The sequence below is a fragment of the Oncorhynchus masou genome, chromosome 28, assembly GCF_036934945.1.
Source record: "Oncorhynchus masou masou isolate Uvic2021 chromosome 28, UVic_Omas_1.1, whole genome shotgun sequence".
NCBI lineage: Eukaryota > Metazoa > Chordata > Actinopteri > Salmoniformes > Salmonidae > Oncorhynchus > Oncorhynchus masou.
Window position 1 is genome coordinate 46671421 of NC_088239.1, and position 11433 is coordinate 46682853.

Here is an 11433-nt window from a genome sequence, read left to right on the forward strand (position 1 = left end):
GGCCAATTAGTTGGTACTGGACATTTAAACTAATCTGATACTGGATGCAGTGTCTGAATGCAATGCGAGTGTGTTGAAACGGAGAATGAAATGTACGTGTCTTGACTGTCTAGCTCCATCTTCAGCCTTGACCTTGGAGTTTTTAGTATCTTGAATTTGTAATGTTATGTATTTACAAAATAGAGCCACTATTAGCTTTTATAACAATCTCTGCCTACCCTCCCTCATGTACTAGGCCTAATATGTATGTACATTAGATTTAACTATGTAACTTGTAAAAATAATAAATGCTTTCACAAATCATGTGCAGTCTACTTTTCCTCAGCTCTCCAATATTCTATCATGATACATTAGGCTACTGTAAGGTATCAAGCTGTAGAGATGGACTTTCACTCACATATTTTCATACAACACTTACTTTGATCGTCTTGTGGCAAATATGCTCTTCTACAGACAGTCTTGTTGCTTGAAAACCTTTCGGTAAAAAGTTAAACTGTACAAGAAGTTATTTTCCTAGATCATCATCCTTGCACTCAGCTGGTCCTGATTCCAAGTGTTCTGACATCAGAACCACCTCAGCTGCGGCACGCTATTGGCTGCGCCACTGCAGCTCCCGTGCGCGCCACAGTAGGGCTTTCAACGCTCTCAGCCAGCGCACCTCATCCTCGCTGGCATTGAGGTCAGAGCAGAGGAAGGCGAGAGATTCAGTGTGAGAGCTTTTACCTATAAATGTATGCGTTTTTGCTACATAGTTTGACTTTTTATATTTTCCATTGGGGTAAATTCGTTTTTAGCCTAGTCGGACTGATCATAGACAATATTCCCACATTGCGCAGTGGAGATGGTGAGTGTTCCGGGCGCAGTTGTTCTTCTCGATGGGGAGACTGTAGTCAAGGAGCAAATGGGACCTGAGGACTGCAGCGAGATGGCGATGGAAGCTCGGTGTCGGGCTGGAGATGAGAAGGCTGACCGGTGGCGGTCTCTGGGAATCGTATGGAGAAACGTTATCCTCATGGCCCTTCTGCACATCGGGGCGGTGTATTCCATCCTTGTTATCCCCAGAGCGAAGCCCCTTACCTGGGTCTGGTGTAAGTCTTATCTGCCGGAGATAACTTGCCGTGTGGAGGCTTCCACTCATAGCGTGCTTGTGCAACTTCTGGAAATTACCATTGCAGTCGGTCGGTGCAAGCAGATACCACTGAATACGTGATGAGATGCATTTTATATGTAGCCTACCCAACTCCCAAAGTGTATGCTATTTATGTTAACACATTTATGCGTAAACAAAGGAGATGCCAGCACTATAAATAATGATTAGTATTGCGCTTGTGAATTGAATTACTCCTTAATGCTTCTGTGAATTTAATTTGACCTAAAAAAAGTAATTGTGTTTAAGTATTATAGAGCAGAGTAACCTGTCTTCTTACTTTGTAACCAACTATTGTAGAGACAGTAATTCCTCTGATTTCATAACTGGAAAGGTATTGTCTTATTAGACGTTTAATTCACGCAAGCTAATATGTAGATTTTTTTAGAGTACATTTTATTTTTGCTGGGAGAGCTTTCAGTGAGATTGAGATGACAATTGAACATCTTGAACAGATTGTTCCTTCGAAATGTAGTGGCGTCAAGTACGCACCATGTCAGAAACAGCAGGCTTCGTGTTTTATAAGGGTTTCTAAATTAAACCTGTTTAAACTGTTAAGTGGGAAAGTGTATTGATGACCTGGTAGGTAATATCCGAAACGAATTAAAAATAATCATTTAAAATCAAGTGTTGTCATCTACCAAATGACCATGTTATAATTATTAGCTACATCATTTTGAGCTATTAAGATATGAATTGAGGGATAACCATAATCTGTCATTTGTGTATTTTCTTGGAAAACTTTGAGGCTGAACCACATCCAGTCACAGTGTGTCCGGCCCTGTATGAACAGTGTCTGTGCCACTCTGGGTGGGTGTTTACCATGCCCCAGTCAGTCATCACAGTGATCCACTGTTCCTGGAATCAATTCCACAGAGACGTCAGACAGCACAGCTCTCCCAAGTGGAACCCTTTTCATTAGTCTAGTAATTAATCGTTTGAACAAGTGGGGGAACACTATTTATAGCTGCACAGCCTCCGGTCTATGAGCCATCATGATTCAAAAGCATGTTTTTTTGTTGTGAACTGGGTGCCAAACAGGGAGATTTGGATGAGAATAAACTCTCAGCCTGGTATCCACCTGTAACAGTTACCAACCTGCTGCTATCCTGGACCAGGCCTCTCTTGCAAAAGAGATTTCATCTCACTAAGAATAACCCAGATAGATGAATGTCAAATAAAAGCGAGGAATGTGTTTTTTTAAAGATGAAACTGTTGTGTGCTCAGGTGTGTAACAGGAGGGTATTCACCTATATGTTTATTCTTTTTTTTTTTAAATGACTGTCGTCTCTTCTGGTGTGTTGTTGCAGCCTACGTGTGTTTCATCGTGACAGCCCTGGGGGTGACAGCAGGGGCCCATCGGCTGTGGAGCCACCGCTCCTACAGGGCCAAGCTTCCTCTCAGAGTCTTCCTCGCAGCCGCCAACTCCATGGCCTTCCAGGTTAGTTCATGTCCTCCATCCCTCTCTCTCCCTCCGAACTGTTGACATCCCCTGAAGATATTTGTTAATTAGTTCAGGTGGGAGTCACTCATGAGAGAACCTTCATAAAGCACAGAGGATAAATATACAACTTCAATGTGGTATCGTATTGCTGGTCTTTCAGACACACAATTGACGTCTGAGTTTTTGAAATACATTTCTAAATCAGGTAAATATTAATTGTTTAATATCTGTACTTGTACAAATCAAAAGCTATTTCTTCCGAAGTCTCTGAGGCTCTGCTGTGTCATGTCAGCATTAAATCTGAGGAAAGGACCAAAACACAACCCAACAGATAAACTGGCAGCTATAAACCTGAGCTGAGTTTCATCCCTCTGGAACCCATGACCCCATTTGATCTGAGTTTCAGCTTAATGAATCTAATTAAGTGGCTGACCGTTGTGCTCTCAGTCTCCTCCCAGGACCTGAAATATATTACACCACTGGTTTCTAAAGCAGGGAAACAATGGCTGCTGTGGGAAGTCTCCTGGACACAAAGAATAGTGGTGTCGTCATGACTACCCAGGTGCACTAAGAGACTTTTCTAGAATAGCAAACTGTAGATGATGTCATGTCTCTCTTCCACAAATAAATCATGAATGTCCACCAGAAACGGAATGTCCTCTTTATGTAAAACTTGCCTGAATGCAGGATTCAAAATGTTCACTTCACACATCGTTTTCCTCCTCTCTTCCCCAGAATGATATCTATGAGTGGGCAAGAGACCACCGTGTGCACCACAAGTTCTCAGAGACAGATGCAGACCCCCACAATGCAACACGAGGCTTTTTCTTCGCTCACATTGGCTGGCTGTTTGTGCGTAAACACAGCGATGTCATCGAGAAGGGAAGAAAGCTGGACGTCACTGATCTCTTGGCTGACCCCGTGGTCCAGTTCCAGAGAAGGTGGGTCCACTGCCCCATTTCACATGGACCCTTAGCCCTAGCTCTATCCCCGTTTGATTGACCAGAACACGACACCCTAACTCTGCGCTTGTTTTACTGTAAGTTGAATACAGATATCACAAGTTACTCTGAATTAGAGGTAAGATATACTCTCTTCTCCTCTCGTCACCCCTCCTCTCCTCTCCTCCCTCTCTACTCTCCTCCTCTCGTCACCCCTCCTCTCCTCTCTTCCCTCTCACCTCCTCTCCCTTTCTACTATTTCATCCCAGGTATTATAAGACCTCAGTCCTGATCATGTGCTTCCTGGTTCCCACTGTGGTTCCGTGGTACTTTTGGGGTGAGACACTGTGGAACTCCTACTTCCTGGCATCCATCTTGCGTTACACGGTCTCGCTCAACGTCACCTGGCTGGTGAACAGCGCCGCCCACATGTACGGGAACCGGCCATACGACCAGAACATCAGCCCCCGCGAGAACCGCTGGGTCACCTTCGGAGCCATCGGTGAGTCTGGCTATGACCTGTTATAACATGTTATAACTCCTATACAATGTCTTATACTGTAGTGACTGATAACGTTGCTGTATCTAGGGTCACTCTTCGTTACTGCTTTGACTTGTCTGATATCGTGTGATTCAGATGAATGGACTGAAATGACTGGAACTGTATGCAAAATAATGCATATAACATTTGTACTTCCACTCCCCACCTATCCCCTATACACATACTCCTAGGTGAGGGTTTCCATAACTTCCACCACACGTTCCCCTTTGACTACTCTACCAGTGAGTTCGGCCTGCGCTTCAACCCCACCACCTGTTTTATCGATCTCATGTGCTGGATGGGCCTGGCCAGCAACCGCAAGAAAGCCTCCGTGGAAACAATACAGTCCAGAAAACTAAGGACAGGGGATGGGAGCTACGGAGCGGTCAACAGCACACAAGATAAAGAAGCATGAGTGGTGGCTCTCACTGAACCAAGTCGTGGTTGAGAAGTCCATGGTGAGACGTCAATATATTCTTAGACCGCCACTGCATTATGGTTTCTCATTTGATTGATTTATTTATTTTGGGCTCATTGAGATTTAAAATCAAATTTTCAAGAGCGTCCTGGCCAAGATAGGCAGTGCCAAGTCATTACAAAAATTACAGACAAACAACATGAAAAACTACAAGTAATCTAGTGAAAACCATAGAATTCACAAGAGTATAACAAAAACATTGACAGGACAGGGAATCAGTCTCAAGATCATTCATCAGTAATTTAAAAATACCCATCGGGACAAGTTCTTCCAGTTTAAAAGTATTTTGTAAGGCGTTCCAAGACGATGGCGCAGAGTACATAAAAGCCCTTTTACCAAATTCATTTCGGACACTTGGAACAGTTAGCAGGATGAAGTCCAGCGAATGACGAGAGTACCCACCACATTTCTGAACAATAAAAATGCCCAAATAAAAAGGTAGTAAACCAAAATGGCTTTAAATAAATAAATATACTTTAAATAAAAGTATACCAGTGACTGAGCATACGAGTGACTAGAGAAGGCCAGCCAACCCTGGTATACAAAGTGCAGTAGTGCATAAGGGTTTTGCATCAATTGATCTCAAACACTGAGTGGAAGCATTCACATATAAGATATCCCCATAGTCTAGTAAAGGCATAAATGTAGCTGGTACTAGCCTCCTTCTGGCTTCAAAAGAAAAACAGGCCTTATTCCTAAAACAAAATCACAATTTCAGCATCAATTTTTTGTAAGATGTTGAATATGCAATTTAAAAGAGAGGCCGTCATCAATTAAAATTCCAAGATATTTATATGAGGTCACAACCTCAATCTCCTTGCCCTGATAGGTAGTAATAGGTGAAAGGTTCAGAGGTCTATTTCTTGCTTTAGAAAACACCATTAGTTTAGTTTTGTCAGTATTGAGGATACGCTTCAATTGACACAAGGTATGTTGAACAGTATAAAAAGCAGTTTGCAAGTTCTGGAAAGCTTTTGTAAGAGACGAGGCACAACAGTAAATAACAGTATCATCAGCATAAAAATGAAGTTGCGCATTTTGGACATTTTTGTCTAAATCATTTATATAAATAGTGAATAAGAGAGGACCAAGTACATAGCCTTGGGGCACACCATTAAAGACAGACAATTTAACAGACATAGGCCCATCAAATTGAGTGCACTGAGTTCTATCAGACAGATAGTTGGCAAGCCAAGCAACTGCATGCTCTGAAATACCTACACTCAACAATCTCTGCCTTAGTATAGCATGATCAACTGTACCAAAAGCCTTAGAGAGATCAATAAAAAGCGAGACACAGTGCTGTTTTTTGTCAAGGGCATAAGTGATATCATTTAAAACCCTAATGGCTGCTGTAATTGTGCTATGCTTCTTCCTGAAGCCAGATTGGTACATTGATAAAATAGATTAAGTAAATAAAAACTATTTTAGCTGTTCACTCACAAGGGTTTCAAGTATTTTCACCAGGGGAGACAGCTTTGAGATTGGCCTATAATTATTTTAAAAAGTTGGATCTCCCCCTTTTAAAAGTGGTAGGACAAATGCTGGTTTCCAGATTTCCGGAATTTCATTACATTCCAGGGTTAGATTGAACAGATATGTAAGTGGTTCAGCTATGAAATCAGCTGCCAGATTTAAAAAGCAGGGATCCAGAAGATCAGGACCTGCAGGCTTTCTCTGATCTAAGAATTTCAGGGCTTTATGTACCACCTGCACTGAGAATAGCAAAAAGCTAAAGGTTTGACCAGCTCTCACTGGTTCATCCACACAAAATTGTACAGAGACAGAGAATCACTGAATCAAACAGCCTACCAGATGATAAAAGTGCTCATTGAAACAATTCAGCATTTCAGTTTTGTCATATACAGCAACATATACAGAGTCCTTCAAAACACATGACAGTAACTAATTAACATTACTGTTACCAGACATAGACTTAATAGCCTTCCGAAACTCATGTTTCGTCTGCTATATTTTGTACTTTGGTCTTTTGGATCCCCGAATTGTACATTATGTTCTGACACAAAGGTGTCGTTTTTGACTCACTGGTTAGTTAATCCAAGGTTTAGTCTGGAAACCAAGACAACCAGACACCTTTTGAAATCAGAAAATCAAATCCTAGCATTGTTACTTACCTGTTGCATGAGCTCCCACAAGCCAGGCTCTGCAGTACGTTACTATGTGGAGAAGGGTTTCTAGTGCAGGGGGACTGGTGGGGAGGCATTATAAAAGATGACTCCTGCTTTCAGGATACACATGCTGTTTATTGTCAACGTTTTGATTGTCGTGTCTTGAAAAAGGTCACCGAGCGAAACGTGGACGGTAAATGTCAGTCACATGCAGAGGTAATGGTGTATGGGGGGTTAACTTTAATATGTTTCGACATGTTTACCAGAACGTGACGTAAGTGAGAGAGGAAAGGTCCCTGGTGTGTTCCCTCTAGCGTGGAAACTCACGTCACCTGTACCAAGTCCCCACCCCCCTTCAATCCTTCATCACATTGAGATGTCCTTAGGCGATGTGAAATAGGGCCACTGGTTGCGGAGAACATTTATTTTATTCCCTTGCCTTACCATCAATCAGGATGTATCGCCTGTGACGTATAACTTGTCGGTTTCCCTCCACGTTCAGCTTGTCTGCGAGACACAGATATGTGGAATAAAGAAAAGTCTAAGTAGATGACTGAGGAGGTCAGATAGATGACTGAGGAGGTCAGATAGATGACTGAGGAGGTCAGATAGATGACTGAGGAGGTCAGATAGATGACTGAGGAGGTCAGATAGATGACTGAGGAGGTCAGATAGATGACTGAGGAGGTCAGATAGATGACTGAGGAGGTCAGATAGATGACTGAGGAGGTCAGATAGATGAATGACGAGGTCAGATGTCAGACTGATTGGATGAGTATTACTGGTCTCTGATTGATTCAGTCTTGAATGATCACAGTTCACGTCTATGCTTTCAGAGAATCTAACGGACCGTGGAAGAAGTGGCGGGTAGATATTCAATATATCAGTCAAAGCAAGGCCGCGCTGCAGCTTCCATGGCGACGAATTAGTTGTTTAAAAAACGCTCGCAGGAACATTTCAGCGTTATCTACTCACTATGCTGAAAGTTCAGTCTCCACATTTACACGACACCACACCACTATTCTCAGGTATAAAACAGAAGTCTCTCGGTCATGATGTATTTCGTAGTTGGAACGATTCAGATTTGAATTCAATACAAGACAGAACATGAGAAAAAGACGTGAGGTTACGAGAGCATGTTCCTGAACTTTGATCTATCCCTTTGATGAATTGATTCCACTCTATTATCATGTGTAAGGAGTGATAACATTACCATAGGACTTGTGTTACTGCTCTCCTGTACTTTATAGTATTGTTGAGGGATGAGCTTGTCTGTTGTATGCCTGTGTTTTCCTCCCCCAGTGGTGGAATGGCTGTGTTTGTTTGTATTCTGTACCTGTCTTGTGTGGGTTTTATACTGTGTCGATATCAATAGCCTATATACTTCTGGTTTAGTTCTAATTGGACACACACATACAGTTGTGTTTAGCTAACCTTGTGGGGACACACAATTGATTCCCATTCAAAATCCTATTTTCTCTAACCCCTTACTCTAAACTGAACCCTAAATCTAACACTTACCCTAACCCAAAAACCCAACTCCTAACCCTAATTCTAACCTTAACCCTAAACCCCTAGAAATAGCCTTTTTCCTTATGGGGACTAGCAAAATGTCCCTAGTTGGTCAATTTTTTTCTTAGTTTACTATTCTTGTGAGGACCCCTGGTTAAACTCATACACACACTCATACACACACTCATACACACACGCATTCTTGTATAACTAACCTTGTGGCGACACACAATTCAGCCCCATTCAAAATCATATTTTCCCTAAACCCCTAACTTTACCCTAATCCCAAAACCTAGCCCTAAAACTAAACCTAGCTCCTAACCCTAATTCTAAACTTAACCCTAAACCCCCTAGAAATAGCATTTGACCTTGTGGGGACTAACAAAATATTGCCAGTTGGTCAAATGTTCATTTGTTTACTATTCTTGTGGGAACCAGATAAGTAAACACGTCCAGGTGGTGGAGTTTCCTTTGTAAATGACTGGATCCGGCTGAGAGGATACATATGATTAAACTGACGTGTGGGTATCTGAATGTCTATAGTGTATCATCGTGCCACTATTATAGCTAAGAGAAATGATTTAATACAGATGCTTTATGTGTGTGTTGACTTTGTGCCATGCGTTGGAGTGTGTTTTTTCAATAATCAACTATCGTATAGGGGAGAGTGTGGTAAGTTGAGCCATTTTTGACATTCAGCATCACTCCATCAAGGGAAATATAGTATTGTTTCTAACAAAGATACTACATACACTGAGTATACAAAACATTAAGAACACCTGCTCTTTCCATGACATAGACTGGCCAGGTGTATCCAGGTGAAAACTATGTCACTTGTTAAATCCACTTCAATCAGTGTAAATGAAGGGGAGGAGAAAGTTCAAAAGTATTTTTAAGCCTTGAGACATGGATTATGTACGTGCGCCATTCAGAAAAATGTAAGTGCCTTTGAACAGGGTTTAGGTAGGTGTCAGGTGCACTGGTTTGTGTCAAGAACTGTAACACTGCTGGGTTTTTCACACTCAACTGTTCACAGTGTGTATCAAGAATGGTCCACCACCCAAACGACATCAAGCCAACTTGACACAACTGGGGGAAGCACTGGAGTCAACATGGGCCAGCATCCCTGTGGAACGTTTTTGACAGCTTGTAGGGTCCATGTCCTAACGAATTGAGACTGTTCTGAGGGCAAAAGTGGGGGTAAGGATATTGTGTATCTTTGGAAAAATCTGAATTAATTTTCAACATTAGTTTTCAAAGCAAAGCTTGTCCAAAAAAAGTGGTATCTTGACACAACCCTGGGTATGAGGTAAGTTGAGCCGCGGGACAGGATAAATTAAGCCGTCTACAAACTTCTGTACTGAATGAAATATGACCACTACCTTTTTAAAACCATTGTCTTTTAATAATTTTAAGCAGATTTTAACACAGGCTTAACACTTAACGAAGACTTTGTACTTTAAAAAACAACACTTTTAACATAGGCCAAGCCCTGTTGTTACCTCATATCCCAGTGATAATGTCTTGCGTTAAGCCTGGGGAAAAAAAACCCATTTCAATTGGCTCAACTTACCCCATAGCCATTAGCTCAACTTACTCCAAGGCAATCCTTTTCATGCTGGTTTAGGACCTCATATTGAAGCTTATATAGAGCCTAACTGACGTATAGAACAATCTTTAAATGATCTACTTTGCTTTAGATACAAGCATAATTAAACCTCTAACACAATAAATTCATTTGACCTAATGAAAATTTGTTTTTTGGACCAAACTTGCTCACCACTTTTTCCATTTGGTTACTTCCTTCAGACTTCATGAAACGATGACCTCTTCCTAAAACATTGGGTCCAATGATACATTTTGTGTATGGTTTTCGAGAACTTTAACGCAAATCTCCCCCGTTTTTATGTTTGTTGTCTGGAAAAGCAGCTGATGTCCCTCCCAAGTCCTCTGAGGATGGAGGAACGTTTGTGTGCATTTTCTTTTTCATTTCAAGTACAGAAGATCTATTATGGTTTTACTCTATAGCCATTGGCAACATGCCAACATAACACGATTCCATTATAATAACATAGTATGCATTAGCATAATTGAATACAGCAGAAACCCACATACTTGGGAGACGCACCACAGCAGAGCAGCTCCAAGTGGCCTGCTCTCACGTCACACAGGCTCTAGTGTAGGGTAGGACAGCTTGCGTGCTGAAAACAAGAGGTGTACTGCTATTACTCTTTCCTACGGAGCATGGAAAAGATGGAAAAGATGTGACACAGGGTTGACAGGTCAATACTTGTGACACAGGGTTGACAGGTCAATCATCAAGTTTGCGGACGACACTACAGTGGTAGGCTTGATTACCTACAACGACGAGACGGCCTACAGGGAGGAGGTGAAGGCCCTCGGAGTGTGGGGTCAGGAAAATAACCTCACACTAAACGTCAACAAAACAAAGGAGATGATTGTGGACTTCAGGAAACAGCAGAGGGAGCACCCCCCTATCCACATCGATGGGACAGTAATGGAGAGGGTAGTAAGTTTTAAGTTCCTCGGCGTACACATCACGGACAAACTGAATTGGTCCACCCACACATACAGCGTCGTGAAGAAGGCACAGCAGCGCCTCTTCAACCTCAGGAGGCTGAAGAAATTCGTCTTGTCACCAAAAGCACTCACAAACTTCTACAGATGCACAATCGAGAGCATCCTGTCGGGATGTATCACCGCCTGGTACGGCAACTGCTCCGCCCACAACCGTAAGGCTCTCCAGAGGGTAGTGAGGTCTGCACAACGCATCACCGGGGGCAAACTACCTGCCCTCCGGGACACCACTAACATTGAGTGGCTGCTGCCAACACACTGACACAACTCCAACCACTTTAATAATGGGAATGGATGGAAATTGATGTAAAATATATCACTAGCCACTTTAAACAATGCCCCTTAATATAATGTTTACATACCCTACATTACTCATCTCATATGTATATGTATATACTGTACCCTATATCATCTACTGCATCTTTATGTAATACATGTATCACTAGCCACTTTAAACTATGCCACTTAATATAATGTTTACATACCCTACATGACTCATCTCATATGTATATACTGTACTCGATACCATCGACTGCATCTTGCCTATGCCGTTCTGTACCATCACTCATTCATATATCTTTATGTACATATTCTTTGTCCCTTTACACTTGTGTGTATAAGGTAGTAGTTTTGGAATTGTTAG

The 11433-nt window shown here is 42.0% G+C and overlaps 1 protein-coding gene across 4 annotated transcripts; it reads left to right on the forward strand.

Moving 5' to 3' along the window:
• The first annotated feature begins 391 nt into the window (after positions 1-391).
• Positions 392-10575, forward strand: LOC135517694 (stearoyl-CoA desaturase 5-like). Of its 4 annotated transcripts, none has more exons than XM_064942216.1 (6): positions 392-1088; positions 2458-2588; positions 3327-3532; positions 3802-4034; positions 4265-4531; positions 10494-10575. In XM_064942216.1, the coding sequence occupies exons 1-5, from the start codon at positions 842-844 to the stop codon at positions 4486-4488; spliced, it is 1041 nt and encodes a 346-aa protein (XP_064798288.1). In that variant the 5' UTR covers positions 392-841; the 3' UTR covers positions 4489-4531; positions 10494-10575. The 4 variants fall into 4 exon arrangements, with proteins under 4 accessions (XP_064798288.1, XP_064798287.1, XP_064798286.1 ...); XM_064942215.1 differs by lacking the exon at positions 10494-10575 and adding an exon at positions 9229-9950; XM_064942214.1 differs by lacking the exon at positions 10494-10575 and adding an exon at positions 7517-8807.
• The last annotated feature ends 858 nt before the right edge of the window (positions 10576-11433 follow it).